This window comes from Podarcis bocagei (genome assembly GCF_964188305.1).
Source record: "Podarcis bocagei genome assembly, chromosome: 1".
NCBI lineage: Eukaryota > Metazoa > Chordata > Lepidosauria > Squamata > Lacertidae > Podarcis > Podarcis bocagei.
In genome coordinates, this window is record NC_138125.1 from 14808261 (window position 1) to 14826905 (window position 18645).

The 18645-nt window shown below is 45.5% G+C and overlaps 1 protein-coding gene across 2 annotated transcripts in view; it reads right to left on the minus strand.

Annotated features, from left to right (window-relative positions):
- Positions 1 to 6627: 6627 nt before the first annotated feature.
- The window catches only part of TDRD9 (tudor domain containing 9), an 87629-nt gene continuing 75611 nt past the window's right edge, over positions 6628 to 18645 (minus strand). For both annotated transcript variants that reach the window (XM_081191181.1, XM_081191182.1), the window contains exons 29-36: positions 17701 to 17856; positions 16796 to 16866; positions 12792 to 12901; positions 12526 to 12622; positions 11155 to 11293; positions 10526 to 10644; positions 8813 to 8885; positions 6628 to 8013 (exon numbers count right to left, since the gene is read on the minus strand). In XM_081191181.1, coding sequence (XP_081047307.1) covers positions 7912 to 8013; positions 8813 to 8885; positions 10526 to 10644; positions 11155 to 11293; positions 12526 to 12622; positions 12792 to 12901; positions 16796 to 16866; positions 17701 to 17856 — 867 coding nt within the window. In that variant the 3' untranslated portion in view covers positions 6628 to 7911. The remainder of the gene's footprint in view (positions 8014 to 8812; positions 8886 to 10525; positions 10645 to 11154; positions 11294 to 12525; positions 12623 to 12791; positions 12902 to 16795; positions 16867 to 17700; positions 17857 to 18645) is intronic.

The following is an 18645-nucleotide window of genomic DNA, read 5'->3' on the forward strand; positions in this document are numbered from 1 at the left end:
CTACAGGAAAATCCTGGAATTAGCCAATCACGTGCAGCCCATCGTGTAAATAATGTATATAAAGCAGACATTCTGGGGGAACTTCCATTCCTCCTCAACACTATGAGCTGAATAAAGAGCATGAAATCTATTCTCGACTCCGAGTATATTTCATCTTCCATCACTTCTGACCATTGTCCTCTCAGGTTGGGGCTGGTGGGAGCTATAGTCAGAAGCACTGAGAGGCGAAGAAGAAGAAGAAGGAGGAGGAGGAAGAGGAGGAGTTTGGATTTAATATCCCGCTTTATCACTACCCGAAGGAGTCTCAGAGCGGCTAACATTCTCCTTTCCCTTCCTCCCCCACAACAAACACTCTGTGAGGTGAGTGGGGCCGAGAGACTTCAGAGAAGAGTGACTAGCCCAAGGTCACCCAGCAGCTGCATGTGGAGGAGCGGGGAAGCGAACCCGGTTCCCCAGATTACGAGTCTACCGCTCTCAACCACTACACCACACTGGCTCTCCAGGGTTTGGAAAAGGTTTGGAGAAGGCAGATCCGCACTAAGTGGCAGCAGGGCTCTCCAGGGTTTCAGAGGAACAGGTTTCCCCAGCCTTACCTGGAGATGTTAGGGATCGAACATACAAAGCATGAACTATGAACTCTCCCCCACAAGATCAAAAGTGCTCTCTTACTCAGGGACAAGTAGCATCATGCACCATTAAAGTTCCCCATCCTCTTTCTCCCCACTGTGGGCTGTCACCTCCCCCACCCACCTCCATCACACTTGGCGCCCCCAATGACAATGGTGCCCCCAGTGTTGAGCGCTGGCACCCAGGCCCTAGCCTCCTCCCTGGCAGGGCAGACCTCTGGCGAGCCCCACAAGCTCTCGTGGCTCAGGGGAAGAGCTTCTCAGCCGCTGGAGCCATGGGGTGCCAATGCCATGCTCTCCAGGCAATTCCAGGTTTGCCACTGTGGTCAGTGCTGCTGCTGATCTTCCCAAAGCCTCAACCGGAGTCTCAGTGCACTTGCTATTTTTATCCAAAGCACGTGCACCTCCCATATGACATTTATCCCTTCTGCAGTCACTACATCCTTAGATTTGCTGGTGGCGCTGCAGAAGGCTGAACAGATACAGCCACTCGCAAACTCTCAGGCTGCAAAGCCTATGCAATCAATCAATCAATCAATCAATCAATCAATCAAGCCTTCATCATTCATCTCATGAGAGAAAGCTTTAAAGGTACCCAGTGATTTTTAAACAGAAAGGGTAGTTTATTAGTCACTGTGTTTTTTAAAAAGATTTAAACAATTTCCCAGAGCTAAGAATTCACATAAACACACACATAAAGGTAAAGGGACCCCTGACCATTAGGTCCAGTTGTGACCGACTCTGGGGTTGCGGCGCTCATCTCGCTTTATTGGCCGAGGGAGCCGGCGTTTGTCCGCAGACAGCTTCCGGGTCATGTGGCCAGCATGACTAAGCTGCTTCTGGCGAACCAGAGCAGCACACGGAAACACCGTTTACCTTCCCGCCAGAGCAGTACCTATTTATCTACTTGCACTTTGATGTGCTTTTGAACTGCTATGTTGGCAGGAGCAGGGACCGAGCAACGGGAGCTCACCCCGTCGCGGGGATTCGAACCGCTGACCTTCTGATTGGGAAGTCCTAGGCTCTGTGGTTTAACCCACAGCGCCCCACACATACCCACATACAAAACACAATGCACCTAGCAGTGTATAGGTATAGGCAGATTTTTGTACCTTGCTATACTAATGCAATACGAAAACACTCAATTTTTGAACAAAGTGGTTATAAAGCTGTTTCACACCTCTCTAGCTCTGACTACATTAATCCATTTTCCCCTATTTATCATTCAGTTATCCCGTCTCCAAGTGTAGTTTTCCAGTTATGACAAATTAGTTCCTTTTATTTGTTTTTTAAGGCCTCAAAGAGACTTGTGCAGTAGAAAATATCCTAAACCACAATTCAAGAACATACAATATAAACATCAATGAATAGTACACTGTACAATTACTACACAGATGGTATTGCACTCCTTTGCAAATGTCAAAATTATGTTTTCTTCCACAGCACTTAATTGTTGGAGTTGCAAGAAACTTGGTACATATTATCATTTATGGTTGGAAATGTTAGTTGGCGCAGGATTTTTTGGATTCAACTTTGACAAAAATGGTAAATATTACTAAAGAAACGGTTGTTTGTTGTCCAGAATTAATGTTCCTGGAAATTTTTGAGGATACTGATGTAAATATATTGTCAAAAGAACTGGTCTTATTTATATATGGTCTTGGCAGCAGGAATAGTAATTGCAACTCAATGGAAAATAACCCAAAATCTTACACTGGATGCTTGGTAACCCTCACTCTAGAATATAGCTATAATGGAGGAAATTGTTCATGATTTTAGATTTCAACAAGGACTGGAACCTCCAGACACCTTTAATATGATTTGGCATTCTTTTTATGAAATATTTGCCTGGCAAATCTGGAACTATACTTGATGATCCAATCAAACTGATAGTTTTTATTTAAACTTTCTTTTAACTCATGTGCAGCAACTCATTCCATGTGCCCATTTTATCCACCTCTTCCCCTCAAAGTGCTAGTTACTAGAGTGCCCTGGTGAGAATGATTGACGGTCAAACCACTCTTGAGACTGTTAGCTCTGTGACTCTCAGTACCCTTAACTAACTTCAGTTCCTAGGATTTAGGTGGGAGCCATGACTGTTTAGAGTGATACGATATTGCTTTCAAAGCAAAGTGCAGATGAGGCCTAACTCTTGCATTCTGCCTGTTGGCAGTTAATGAATATATATTCCATGTTTTGGAAGGAGCTGCAAACATGCAAATAAATTTCAAATACAAAGTAAATCCATACTGTCCACTGGGTGGCAGCAGATTCCCAGCAGAACAGAAAATTGTATTTCCCATGAATTTGTGTTTGGTGATGCTGCTGGGAGGATCAGGCTGCGGGAGATTGCAGTCAAACCTAACTATGCACAACTGCTAGTTATTGCATGAAGAGGTTAAGGACCACAGAGTTGTAGAGAGACTCAAGTTACATCCAAGCCTTTCTATTCGCCCCCCGCCCCCTGTGCTTCATGTAATCATTGAAGGAGGATGTGTGTAAGCTTGCTCCTGAGCTTACAGCACGTTTTGAACTATATTCTGCATTTTCTGCTCAACAGTATGTTGCCTGTATTATCACTGCTGCGGCATGAAACAATGCATGACTGAGACCTTGAATCTGTAAGTAAAATATTTTAAACTTACTTAACTGTGTGTGGTCTGCTCATCGCAAGAGGGGTAGAAAGAGGTCAGCTGCTGTATGCAGCTAGATGAGAAAAGGTTTAACAACCTGTGTTCCCAAAACTTTAACGGGCTGCTTATTTTGTGATTTTAACTGGGGCTACTGGGGCTGTGTGTTAGCCCCCGCATTTGAATCCAGACACTCAGCCATTTCTTTTTGTTGTTCACACACAAACACATATATTTCATATATTTCATTTCTCCCCATACAGGCAAGGTCTTCTGAACCCTCTGCTTCCCTTCCAGGGAGAGGAGTCATCTCTCTCTCAAGGCAGATAACTCCTCAACTACTAAAATACCATCCAACTGGAACTGCATCAGGGACTGGAACCTAACTGTTACAACTCTACAGAAACCATGAAGGAAAAACAGGGAGCGAACAAAGAAGACAAGATAACTTCCCCTGCAAGAAAAGGCAGAAGCCTCCAGTTAAGGAACATCTGCCTAAGACAGGGAAAGGAAGCTCTAACAGTATGTGAGGTGGCAGCAGAATTCATTACCCACGCACCCAGATATTGTCAGCAGAGAAAGGAGAGGTGAGCAGAATGTTCCAAAGGACCATTAAAAAAACAACAACAAAGAAAGACAAACTTCCATATCTGCAAAATGCTGCTGGAAGACATTCCCAATAGGGATATACAAGAGCAGTATCCAGATCCTGGGCAGGCTTCCTTCGCCTTTCTCCCTAGTTTGGGGTTTGCATGTTCCCTCTCAACCCCATCTGTGCCCTCCTTGTGTCCAAATTGGGAAGAAGCTTTTGGCAGAAGATCTCCTCTTGAAGGGGTGCTGGATAGTCCTGAGAGACTTGGCGAGTTCAGTAGAAATAAACACTTTAACCCAGGACTTGTAAATTGTTAGACAAGGCATGGCTAGGTCACGCCCCCTCACCTTCTGCAAGGAAGTATTGCAGGGACGCGGACTTATAAAAAATATTGGGGGGGGGGCCCGGGAAAGCTCATGAATAATAAATAAGCTCATGAATATGCAAATAAAGTGGCGCCGCCTCCTCGTGAGCGAATAGGGGAGAGCGTGCTGCGCCTATTAATCAGCTCCGGAACAGCTGATATGTGGGGCTAGCCGGAGAAGAGAGGGCGAGCCCCTTCCGCTCCGGCCCTAAATAGGGCAAGCCACACACCCCCAGCCAGCCGATTGGTACCCGGTCGTTCTCGCGGGGGCTGAAACCGCCAGGAGGAAGGAAATTCCCCCCGGCAGTGCCTTGGCAGTGGCGGTGGTGCTGCGAAGCAGCGAGGCAGGAGCCCCCGCCCCCGGGGATTCCCTAATCTCTCGGGGGACGGCCGGGGCTCTCCGACTAGGGCGCGCGGCTGGCTGGCTGGCTGGCTGGCGAGGAAGCAGGTGGGGAGGAGGCGGGGGACGGCGGCGACGCTCTGCTGGAAGGGCGCCCGAGATTATTGGGGGGGCTGAGCCCCCCCCAAAAAAATTTTGAGGGGGCTCGAGCCCCCTCAGGCCCCATGGAGTCGGCGCCTATGAAGTATTGTCTGTTTCTTGTTCCTCCCCCCCTCCCCTTTTGTTCCAACCATGTAGCTGAGCACGTCAGAGGCTGGGGCTCCAGACTCAGACCGCATGTTGGAGACTAACACCTGCATTTTGCAACCAAAAAGACCTTGCCCTTATGATTTCTGCTGTTGCATTGAACAATGCATGAGTGAAATCTGTGATTACTGTAAGTAAAGCACTTAAACATACCAAGGTTTGTGGTCTATTCACTCTAAGAGGGGTAGAGGCTTTGCAAACGCTGCACAGACCTGTGTTTTAAACTCTGCTGGGGGCTGTTTTGGAGAAAGAGTGAGTCAAGCCCTGCTTGCGCTTTTTTGAATTCAGGCAGTCAGCCATTTTTCCTTGGTAGTCCCACACACGTGGGACTTGCAGGATTAACTGGTGTTCCCAATTCTTTCCCAGAAGTAACAGTGTACCGCTCGTTTCTTTCGGAAACAAGGTTCTATTACATCAGGCAGTTGGTCTTCACCACACAGAAAACTGGCAGGATATTCAAGTTGTTATGTATTGAGTTGAATAGGATCCAAACTGCAGCAGTCTGATTGGTCCTAGAACAATAGGATTCAGAATGCAGTAGTCTGATTGGTCCTAGAACAATAGGATTCAGAATGCAGTAGTCTGATTGGTCCTAGAACAATAGGATCCAAACTGCAGCAGTCTGATTGGTCCTAGAACAATAGGATTCAGAATGCAGCAGTCTGATTGGTCCTAGAACAATAGGATTCAGAATGCAGTAGTCTGATTGGTCCTAGAACAATGCAGCAGTATGATTGGTCTGCAGGAGCCACCCAATCCGGCTCCAGATGGAAGTGAATCCACAACCTGATTGGCCTACAGGAGAAGTCCGGAATTAGCCAATCACGTGCAGCCCATTGTGTAAATAATGTATATAAAGCAGATACTGTGAGGGGACTTCCACTCCTCCTCACCACTATGAGCTGAATAAAGAGCATGAAATCCACACTCGGCTCCGAGAATATTTCACATGTTTTAATAGATCGAACAGTATCTTGGATCTAGGGCTGTCCTTCTACTTTAAGACTTTTCCCAGACTTTATATGTCATTTAATCCCGATGTTCCAGAAATTGTACTCCAGAGCAAGATATCCTCCTTGCCTTGCACAAGAAAAGAGGCCTGGATTACATTGATGTGGTGCCCTTGACTCAATGCATTGCATATACAAGTAGCTGGCAACAGGGTTGGGGTTTTTTCTTGTTACTTCTTGGATTTGCCTCAGAAAAAGTAAATCCAGATTTTGGAGTGGGGGTGAGAGTTACAGGCTGGCATTTGGATGCCAATGATGCCAAGCTGATGTTCCTCCAGTCTGCCAAAGCCCTGCCCCACACGTAGACCTTCATTGGCCGATTTAGATTTAAAATTTAGGCAGCCTATCCTGTCACCCTCCGTGGCTGCAGCCTTCACCCACCTTAAAAGGTAAGTGGTCTTTCTTGCACTGGTGGGAGAGAACTGAGCAGACTGATTGCAGTATTTTTCCTCTGGTTGCCAAACCACATTCTGTGGTCTGTACTAAGATTATGATCTGGTTAATCAGTTCTAACCAATTCTATAAAATTGCCCTTTGTGTTTCTTGCTTTAGTGTTGCTATTTGTTTTAGTTGTATTTCCACTGCTAACTTCTATAAAGGCATGTCTGTCCATCCCCCCCCCCCACTTCAAGCTAGGAAGAAACAAATGGCAATTTCCATCATGCTGCGTGAATGTAAAAAGGAACAACAGATTTGATTTAATCTACGCTGTTCCTTTTGCCCAATATGTATTTTAAAAGACACAAAAATCACAGTGTATTAAAACTCATTGGCTTTATTTTTTCAAAGCAAACTAGCAATTGCAGATATAGCTAATAACAGAAAGCAAATGTTAAATGGAACACTTAAAACTTGAAATGCACTTTAATCCAAAGGCAAAACCAAAACGTTATCTTCCTATTTGGCTGCTGTGAATGCTAACTACAAGCTAAACTGAAGCGGCTTGATTATATGCACTTTAAAGAATCTGTCGCAGCTAAACCCTGCTGTCAAAACTATCAATTCCAAGAATCTTAGCCATAGCAACTTGTATGCATCTTTAAAGCACGGATAGGGGACTTTTGTCCCTCCAGAACCGGTAAGACCAATTGTCATGGATGATGGGAGCTGTAGATCAACAACATCTGGAAGGCCATAGGTTCCCCCCCCCAGCCCTGCTTTGAACTCAAGAAGAGAAACATCATAGGCAGGGTTAAATGGAGGTGGCGAAGGACTCCTCTTCCTGACACTGCCCACCACGGCAACATCCCACTGTGCTCCCACTCGTCCTACAGCTGCTTGGCTCCATCCCGTCAACTTCTGTACATCAGGCAGAAACAGCTTGCTTTGTGGGGCAGAGTCATTACATTAGCTCCCCGGTGACAGATGGGTCACTGCTGCTTACTGGGAGGGAAAGTGGCAAGGGAGGTTGGCATGGTGCAAACATGCAAGCAGGAGCACCAGATTAGCTCTGCCTGTGTGTCTGCACTGCACCAGACCCCTTGTCATCTTGCCCCTCTCACAGTAAGCAACATTGATCCACCTGCCAGGAAGATGGCACAGCAGCTTCACTCGGCCTGGGAAGCCGTTCCTGACACCGAACTCTCCCCTCCCCCAATGCCAGGAGCCAAGGGTGATCAGGGCTCTCAAGTGTATGAAAAAGCCTAAGCATGTACCGTCCCCCTACAAACCCTGGCATTCAGAACTTTACTGAATGCATATAGGTTGGAGGGGTGAAGCCAGGTAGTCTAATGTTAGGGATAAGCAGTGCGCCTCATGTGGTTAGTAAGTGAGCAGCACTAAAGTTCTTCCAATTTCAAATACTGTACTGCACATACCTGTGTCATTTTCTGGGGGCTTCTTGTTTGTTAGGAAAACAAGACAAACAGTTAAACTGGTAACATCACATTTTTAAACACATCTTTTATATTTTTCTGTAACAGAACAATAGGTGTTTTTTTAAAACAACAACAACATTCTGATCCTAAACACACTTATTTGGAAGCAGATTGCACCAGGTCTAATGGGACTTTCTTCCAGCGAAGGATGATGAGCGCTGAAGCCTTAGGCATTTAACAAAATCAACTTATGCAGCTGGTACAAGGAATCAGTCCTCGCTCGTGCATCTTGTGGTTCAGACTGGTCAATGACAATGTTTGACTGTGGCTAAATGAGAAAGAAAAACATGGGAACAATGTCCAAACAACGTAACTTAGTACATGCAAGTAATGAACATTTTATTGTTTGTTCTTTTAAAGTGAAGGTTTAATGCTTTGAATGGAAGGGAAGGTTTTCTGGTGAGGTTGAAGGGGGGGAGGGGTGTCTGTTCCAGTAACATTTTCTCCTGGGCAGAGCTTATAACTCACAGAGGATGGATGGATGGATGGATGGGTAGGTAGGTAGGTAGATGTGGTATAGAATGTTAAAATTATCTCTAGCACTTGGCAGGATGGTACAGGCACAACTACAAACTAACACAATGACATGAGGGTAGAGACGGGCATTTCTGTATATTATTTTTATTAGTATGTTCATTTTTGAACACAAGCATTTTTTGACTAGAGAACTGCATCGCTAAATCTGGGGAAGTGTGTGAATTTTGAATGATGACTGCAGTTCGGTTTACATATTTTTTTCAGGAAGTGTTTATCTTCATTTTGGGGGACATTTTTATGCTGGTCACTACGTCTCAAAATTCAGAGAAGAGTGGAATGCAAAGGATAAATGTGCTCCAATCCACACCGCAGTCTAGGTGCTGTGGATCAGGGCAGGTCATACTGAAATTCACTGCAACAAATTCATCAAGTATCCCCAACCAGAACACCCCAGATTCAAACCCTGGCATCTTCAGTAAAACAGTCAGGTAGTATGTGATCTGCTAGAGACCGTGGAGAGTCACCATACCTGAGGCTAGAAGGCTTGGGACTGGTGTTATTGATGTCTAAATTTGGGAAGCAAATCTTACCTGACTCCATTCATATGGCTTCGGATAGAATTTGGGAAGAACAATTTCACGAGGTTTTGATTTACAAATCAGGCTGAGAGAGCGGGGAGAAAGAAACTCTTTGTGAGTAAAGAAAAACCGTATTAGTAGGACAGACATTTAAAGCACTCTTATACCACTTGAACAGTGATGGAGAATCTGTTGGGATTTCATTCTCTCCACTGCTGATCTGTGATTGTTTTCATCACATGTCTGTGTTGACATTCCATACTACTGGAATCATGGGAACGGAAGTTCAGTTACACTGTTCCGTTACTGTTGTATTTTTGCATTTGCTGTTCTCTCTCGGAGAAGAAGTGGAGAGGAGACATGTTTCCTTTGTTCTGTAACACCTGATCATGTACATAATAAATTAGCTGAGAATCTACACTTCTATGCCTAGTTTCTGCTTGGACTCTGCTACTGTATTGTGTGCACGTATCTTCGGATATGTGTCGCAGAAGCGCATCGGGACAGAGGAGTGATGGATCATCCCGAGAGGCGCTTGGGGGGGGGGGGGAGAACGCAGCTGCCTGGTGTTTTCCCAAGTTGGTTACAAGGCCCAGCGTAGTACACCAACAGAATCCTGGGAACTGTAGTTCTACAGTGCCAAACTACAGTTCCCAAGATTCTTTGTGGGGAAAGTCAAAACTACTAAAGTGGTGTAAGACCGCTTTATATGTATGGTGTGAATGAAGCTCAACAGGCCTCTAATTGTGTTTTTGCCTTGCAAGGGGAGGGGTAGTAGCTGAGGTCCCCAGCAGGGGGGCAGGCAGAGGCTACACAGAGGGCTGGATGGAGATTCCAGGGCCCACCAGTTGCCAACCTTACTTTGTTGGGAAGCCGCTCAGGGAAAAAATTCAGCGTCACACAGAATCTGGTGTCCTAATTATCGGAAGGGGAGGTGTTAAAGGGGTCCTTAATGAAAGCCAGAAAGCCCACTTCCAAAATTCCCCAACTGTAGCCAAATCCTGCCCCCCTCCTAACCTTCATTAGGAGGACAAGCTAAGAAGGCCAGCAGCTCCCCCTGCCCCTTTCTAATTCAAGCCCTGGCTGAGCTAATTTATTAGGAGTATTTTGACAAGGCAAGCATTTAAAACATCATAATTTAAGTTGATCTCCCAGTGCCAATGTTTGCATCAGCCGAGTGCATACACGTGCATGTGCCCGAATTTGTCTATGCAGATCTAATCCTAGCTATTTTGGGAATGTTTTGTCGTGTGTGACAACTCGATTACTACAGACTCCCCGCCTGCCATCTCCTGTCTCCCTGAGCTGTGCAAAGTACGGCAGTGATACGTTTTAATTCATTCTGTCTAGACATGTTTTTCAAACGCAGAGTTTCCCGTTAAGTAGTGATGACATATGGTAAATACAATTAACTTAAAACTGCAGATGCACGAGTGCCCCGAATACATAATGATACATTTAGGTTCTTTCGCTTCTCCAGGATTGTTAACATTTGTGCCCGGCCTTCTCTAACCTGGTGCCCACCAGATGTTTGAAACCACAGCTCCCATCATCCCTGATCCATGGCCATGCTGGGTGGGGCTGGTGGGAGTTCGAAACATCTGGATGGCACCAGGCTAGGGAAAGCTGAGTTAGCGCTTCTTCAGATTTGTAATGCGCACTCTCTCCTGCTGTGTGCTATAAAAATGAATGCAACTTCTTATGGCAAAAAAGGAGGTAATTTACCCTAAAAGCTTCTGGCGAGTGGCATCCTGCAACTGGGCAATTCTCTCTTGACCAAAATGCATCAGGCCATTTGGACCATCTGAGACCAGCTTGTTAATGGCGATCCTTATAATGTTTATCTGTGAATAAAAGAGGGTCGTTTTTTGAAGGCAGCAGAGATGGCGCCTGGTTGAATACAGTGGTACTTCGGGTTAAGTACTTAATTCGTTCCGGAGGTCCGTTCTTAACCTGAAACTGTTCTTAACCTGAAGCACCACTTTAGCTAATGGGGCCTCTTGCTGCCGACGCGCCGACGGAGCATGATTTCAGTTCTCATCCTGAAGCAAAGTTCTTAACCCGAGGTACTATTTCTGGGTTAGCGGAGTCAATAAGCTGAAGCGTATGTAACCCGAAGTACCACTGTAGTTGAGCTTCTGATGAAACTACTTTTCTGATTCAAACTGAAACACTTTTAAACCAGATCTGTTAAAAGAATTCGTTAGCTTAATCGTCTACCCAAATACAGGATTATTTCCCAAGATGTGGATCAATCTCATTGCACATAAACCAGCCAAGGCAGTTGGGTTCACTTCCAAGAAACCTGGGGGGGGGGGGGGAGCATGAATGGGATGAACTGGTGCGGAATTTACCTGGGTTATGTCCTCTGCATCAATTTTCACATCAAACATAAACTCCATGTCGTGGTCAGAGAGGATGGGGACTCCCAGCGAGTAGTTCCATCCCAAGCCACAAAGGACACCAATGTATCTGTTCCTGCTTTCATCAACCCTAATGAGAGCAACAAGCTTTTTAATGACCAAGTCATTTATACAGTAAACTGGCCTGTGATCCTCAGATGAGGAGTGGTATATTAAAATAAACAAGTGCAGAAACTTTATATGACATCATAACCGAATACCGCTTGTCTACACACAATGGCGCTGTTTGTATGTAACTGTAAACCATAAAGCATGAATGAGCAGTGTTCTAGGCATGCTGAATCGCTCCCATTTCACTCCAAGAGCAACAAGCTTGGTTGTTTTTCCCCAAATGACCCATGATCCATAGGCCAGGAGCAAACCTTGGCTTACCACTATGGTTTGTCTGGAGAGAGATAAACCATCAGTGCTGATTCACACCTCACAGTAAGCACAGGTAAAGGTAAAGGGACCCCTGACCATTAGGTCCAGTCGCGGACGACTCTGGGGTTGCGGCCCTCATCTCGCTTTATTGGCCGAGGGAGCCGGCGTACAGCTTCCGGGTCATGTGGCCAGCATGACTAAGCCGCTTCTGGCAAACCAGAGCAGCGCACGGAAATGCCGTTTACCTTCCCGCCGGAGCGGTATCTATTTATCTACTTGCACTTTGACGTGCTTTCAAACTGCTAGGTTGGCAGGAGCAGGGACCTAGCAACGGGAGCTCACCCCGTCACAGGGATTCGAACTGCCGACCTTCTGATTGGCAAGCCCTAGGCTCTGTGGTTTAACCCACAGCGCCACCCGCATCCCTTCACAGTAAGCACACTCGTGGTTTATTGCCCGAAACTCAAGGAAAGGAGGACCTAGACAAGAACAGAAGCATGTTCATTCACACTAAGCCATGCTCTAGGGATTACTGTGATCAGATTTCTTGAAATCCTGTCCCTCCTGATCCCTTTGCGCCTGAGCTTCTGTGATTTGGGCAAACCCTACCCACAGACTCTTTTCACCTCTTTCTTTACAGAAATATGATTCTCAGGGATAGCAAATTTTCAGTATCACCTTCTGAACTTCAAATCTGGCAGGTTACATGCTTTTAAATTCGGCAACGTTTGAAATTAATTACTTTAAATATGCACAGGCCTGGCAGTAAGCATAGCCCTGGATTTGAAAAAAAGGTCAATGTTTACTATCAGTGTGGGGGACTGCATTTTATGTCACACAACATGAAGCCTTTGGAAAGACTGTTATACATTCTATCAAGGAACTATAAAGGAAGCAGCACAAGCATTTAAGTTGACTGCGATGCTCTTGTGCACATACCTGAGATCTATCACAGGAGCAAACAGCATGGCCAGCAGTGCTGGAAGTCCTGGAATATGAGGCATCAGAGATGTCTCCCTGAGCAACATTGTGGATCCTGTTATCAGAAAACAACAGTAGTAATGATAATACTATTTGGTCATTTTAAAGAATGCAATAATTTTGCAAATGTAAGATCCAGTGGTAACAGAACTACAGTACAGGCACAAGTGATCGATCAGCTCTTTATCAATGCTCTATTCACCCAGGAATGGTACACCACTTACCTGTTGCATTTACTGTCACAGAGGCAGCAACCAGCATCTGTTGAAACGAGTCTTCAGGGGCATCAACCACCACCACAGAGTTCACACTCTCCTTCTCCACTAAGACTGCTCTAGAGGGGAGGGAGAGGGAGAGAGAAAAGCAATTCAGTTCGTTTAAATACCAGCCTTGCACAGAATTCCTAATATGAAGCAGAAGAAATCCAATGTCGTGAAATTGTCACTGACTAATTAGCGAAATTATTCTCCTCAACACCTTTCCTACTAAAAGGGTTCTATCAAACATCTTTTCTCTTCTCTTCTTTTGCATGGACAAGTATAATGCAATTTGAAACTCATTTATACCAAATATAGTAGGTCGAAAATTGCAATTGTCAATTGATAATGATTGTTATGGCAATGTACTATATCCTTTGGGGTTTTATTGCTTTCATTTTTTTCTCTCCTCCCTCTCTCTCTCTTTCGCTCTTTGAAGCAGGCATAGGCAAACTCAGCCTTCCAGATGTTTTGAGACTACAATTCCCATCATCCCTGACCACTGGTCCTGTTAGCTAGGGATGATGGGAGTTGTAGTCCCAAAACATCTGGAGGGCCGAGTTTGCCTATGCCTGCTTTAAAGCCACTTTTGTATGCATTGTAAATCAAAATCATCATCATCATCTTTTACGTACAAGCATTTACATAGAACTACTGCTGCCAGGGGGCATCATTCTTCAGTCTTCCCCATGGAGGAAAGGGCTTCTCTTCAAGACAGTTCCCACTGTGGCATCTGTGCACCATCCCTTCATAGAAAAGGCACATCCGGGCACAGCTATATGTGCCTGGGTGACCTATGATTAGATTACCACAATGCATTCTACCTGCGGCTACCTTACAGGAGTGTTTGGAACCTCCAGCTGGCGGCAAAATGCTAGGGCTATTTAATGTTACGCCAGTATCTTAACAGCTTAGGGCTGCAATATGGTGTTGCCATCACTTAAGGCTGCCTAGCTGGCGTTTCCCCATAACAGGACCTTCTTGGTGGCATTTCTCCATTTGTGGGAACCTTCCCTGGTGAGATGCACCCATTTCCTTCATTATTCATTTTTAGGGGAAACTTAAAAACATTCCTGTTTCCCAGGCATTTGATGGCTGAAAGATACTGGTCATGCCAACCTTGAAATAGGCTGGATGAGATTTTTTTTTTTAAAAAAATATTTTTACCGTATTTTTCGCCCTATAGCACGCACTTTTCCCCCTCCAAAAATGGAGGGGAAATGTGTGTGCGTCCTATGGGGCGAATGCAGGCATTCACTGAAGCCTGGAGAGCCCCACCGCCAGCCCCGCAAACTCGGGGGACAGCGGGGAGGCGCAGAGCGCCATCCCGCTGTCTCCCGACCTGGTTTGGAGGCTGACGGCGGGGAGAAGCACGCTTCTCCCCCCACCAGCCCCACAAGCTCGGGGGACAGGGTGGAGGCGCAGCGCGCCCAGGCTTAGCTTTGCGCAGCTCTCCGTAAGCTGTGGGAGCCTGGCGCTGGGCTCCCACGCTTGCGGAGAGCTGCATGTTCTGGGGGCTGGGGTCGTGGGAAGCTCGGGCTTCCCCCGCCCCAGCCCCGCGCCTGGGGGGGAAATAATTTTTTCCCCTTTATTTCCCCCCCCCCCAAAAAAATTGGGTGCATCCTATCGGCCGGTGCGTCCTATAGGGCAAAAAATACGGTAGTTATTTTAAACATGTTTTATGTCCGTTTTAATTGTCTTTTTAAAACATGTTGGTGTTTGCTGCTCCATGAGCATTTTTGGGAAGATGGATGGAATAGAAATTTAATAAATAATAGAAATTATTGTCTGAAAGACCACCACATGAATCTGCCTAGACAGAGGAGATCATCTTCGTTGGCCCTATCGTAACTTTTGCTGGTAGGAATGTGCAACAAAGGCTTCTTTGCAGCTACAATGTTAAGAGAATTTCACACTAAGCATACGGTAATTCCTTCTGCCCATGTGTTCAGAACAGCGTGTTGCTGTTGTTGTTTTTTTAAAAAAATTAGCAGATTATATGTGCTTAATGTCGTATTTTCTGACATGTTGCTTTGTGCTTTGTTTAACGTTTCCTGGCTGTTGTCATTAAGCTCAGCAGAGGTTTAGAATCTTGCAGGGGGCAGCTCTATCTGGTACGCAGGCTGTGACCCTATCTGCCTGCAGACTGTCTCGCCAGAGTGGTGCATGCTCTGGTTATCTCCCGCTTGGACTACTGCAATGCGCTCTATGTGGGGCTACCTTTGAAGGTGACCCGGAAACTACAACTAATCCAGAATGTGGCAACTAGACTGGTGACTGGGAGCGGCCGCCGAGACCATATAACACCGGTCTTGAAAGACCTACATTGGCTCCCAGTACGTTTCCGAGCACAATTCAAAGTGTTGGTGCTGACCTTTAAAGCCCTAAATGGCCTCGGTTAAGTATATCTGAAGGAGCGTCTCCACCCCCATCGTTCAGCCTGGACACTAAGGTCCAGCGCCAAGGGCCTTCTGGCGGTTCCCTCACTGCGAGAAGCCAAGTTACAGGGAACCAGGCAGAGGGCCTTCTCGGTAGTGGCGCCCTCCCTGTGGAATGCCCTCCCACCAGATGTCAAAGATAACAAAAACTACCAGGCTTTTAGAAGACATCTGAAGGCAGCCCTGTTTAGGGAAGCTTTTAATGTTTGAGGTATTACAGTATTTTAATTTTTTGGGGGGGAAGCCGCCCAGAGTGGCTCGGGAAGCCCAGCCAGATGGGCGGGGTATAAATAATAAATTATTATTATTATATTATATTATATTATATTATATTATATTATATTATATTATAATCTAGTTGCTTTGGAAGAGGGAAGTGTCAAGGTGTGAGAAAGCCCTCAGGAAAACCTTTGCTCTTCCTACTTAGTTGGTTTACTTAGAAAAATAGAGGGAGTGTGTTTTTAGACCGGAGTTTATTCACTTACACACAAACCCACCCACCCTGTGAAGAAGCAAAAATCCAGAAGCACAAAAAAACCGCACAGCTTGAAAAAATGCATGTAAAATACAAGCTCAGACCTGTAAACTGCTACTCAGGTTGGGACCAAGTAAATAATAATTTAATCTCATGAACCCTTAATGCACTGCAGTTGTATAAATGAGATTAGGTGCTTGAGTGAGGAGGGGTTTTTAGGGGGGGAGGGTCAGTGAGATGCAGGGAATGGCTGTCCACTGTTAACATTTAAATACTTAAATATTGTGAAATCAGGTACAATTGGGCTCCGGGTCTTAATTAACCGCAACAAAGAACTACATCAGGAAATGCAAATACGGAACACATGAAGTAACTGGTGTGAAATCACATAATGGAACATGGCAATAGTACGACCAAAAAATGTGTAAAATTCTGGCTGTAATTGGAAAGTGAGATGATAATGTCACAGCTGGAAGAAGCCAAACTGCAGAAAAACTGAATTGGCTCTGGTTATGACAAATACATGTCAGAATGGACACTGGGTTTGGGGATTTTCTCCCAAAGGAAGGTGAGACTAGCCCCATCCCCGATGCTGTTTTAGGTGAGCACTGAAAATGTTCTTGTTATGCATGGATTTTAATGTATTGTTGAAGCTTTTAACTCTGCTTCGTTGGATTTTACAGTTTTAGTTTCAGCTTATTTTGTTACTTAATAATCATTTTTGGTTTGCTTCTTTTTGTAAAACTGCTGGGTTGGGGCTTATTAGGGCAGGAATGCAGAATTAAATAACCTAAATACCAAAGCAAGTATGCCTTTTTCTCCAGAAATACTAATTCAATGAAGGTCAGGCTTATGCAGATGTGGCAAATTAATCCATTGAAATTAATTTCAATTAATTGATTATACGTTCTTCAAATTTGGAGGCAGCCCTAATAAAAATTATGAGAACCAGGGGACACAATTTTGTACATGACCTGGAAAGAGATCAATGAGAAGTCCAGTTCAGCCAGAATGTCATGGAATGACCTTGAACAAAGCACAGTAACATGCCATCCTACCTGAATCTGGAGATTCTGGTCATGCTGCTGAATTTCAGGCAGTAGGGGTTGTATGGGCCAATAAGCCTTGCCTTAGGAGGAAAAAAAAAATAAAGCAGAACATAAAACACCCAAATTAGTCCATTTCGGATTTTCTTCTTATGGTAGCAAAGTGTGGCTCATGTTTTGGGGTAGGAAGGGTAAATATGGAGGCGTCAAAATAACCCCCTCACCCCAAGCCCTTAAAATCAGTTCATGAGTAACATGAAACCACGGATTGGCGGTGCAAGGATGAGCTACCGTGAGCCTGGGGCTCACACACCCCCTTCTTCCAGCACAGCCACCAAAAGACTGAAAGACTCTGCTTGAGATTAACCACAGTTAAGTGTGCCATGCATTCCTTAAACGTAGTCAAATTTAACTAAGGTTTATTGAATCAATCCAGCTTCTTAAAACTATGACTTGACGTTGGCTTGGTTTCAACAAGCAAACAGTGAAGACTAACCACACTTTGTCAAGTGTGGATGGCTTACAAGATGTCACTGAAACAAAATCTTCTTTGCGGGGAGCGTGAAACTTGCTCCAGTTCCTTCTCCTACACACTAAACCATGGTTTGGCAGTACTGTCAATGCAGCCTCTTAGAGCTCCGGAAAACCCAAAGCATAAAAACGGCTTGCACAAAATCGCAAGTTTACATGAACATTGTGTGTTTTGTTATTTCGCTCAGCTGCTCTCACACGTTTCTGTAGAGATGGAGTGATCTCCCACCCCCAAAGTAACCTTCACCAGCCACGTGGTTCCAGTGATGAAGAAACCTGGTATTAATAGATTCTTGGATGGAAAGGCTGAATTACGTCCTTCAGGGCACCCACAGCACGCCACTCTGAAAGCAGGGGAAAGTAATGACCGTGCCTCTTAAGCTTACCTTGCAGTTTGGCGCACTAAACCTATTGGCAGAGACGTTCTCCAAGAGCATTTCAATCAAGCGATTCTCCTCTTCACTTGAGCTCCTCTGGAGAGAAGCATCCCTCTTCCTTTCTTCTGGCTTTGAAAACAGCTCTTTAAGATTTTCGTGGCTGAGCTAAGGGAAATTCAAAAGAAAACATTTTGAGAGTTATTGGGCAGGGGCAGAGGGAGGAAAGCGACTTAGTTATACTACACGGGGCATGAGAACTGTACTTAAGCCAGGCATCCCCAACCTTTGGCCCTCCAGATGTTTTGGACTACAGTTCCCTTCATCCCTGACCACTGGTCCTGTTAGCTAGGGATCATGGGAGTTGTAGGCCAAAACATCTGGAGGGCTGTAGGTTGGGGGTGCCTGACTTAAGCTTTGCTTTGTTGGGAGTTGAGCCTGGGGCCAGACTCCCCTTCTTCAGGGTATAACACTGAGTGGGAGAGTGGATAGCCCCCAGAGCCAGTACCCGAAGCACCACAAGATGTGTCTGCAGTCCCTGTCAACCCATGGCCTGAGGCAGTAGACTCCAGTTCAGAAGCCGTAACACAACCATAACATCCCCTGCTGCATTGGAGTCAATAAGTGCTAAAAAGGAGGGTGGGGCTCCCTTTCAGCAAAGGTGGAGCCAGTTGCTAGGACAGAATAACAAAATCAGAGTTACGAGGGGCCACCATGGTCACCATCTATCTGCTTCAACCCCCTGTGATGCAGGAGGTGCAACTTGTATTTAATGCGCTGCCGGCGAGTGGCGGCCGGGACCACATAACACCAGTCCTGAGAGATCTGCATTGGCTCCCAGTACGTTTCCAAGCACAATTCAAAGTGTTGGTGCTGACCTTTAAAGCCCTAAATGGCCTTGGTCCTGTATACCTGAAGGAGCGTCTCCACCCACATCATTCAGCCTGGACACTCAGA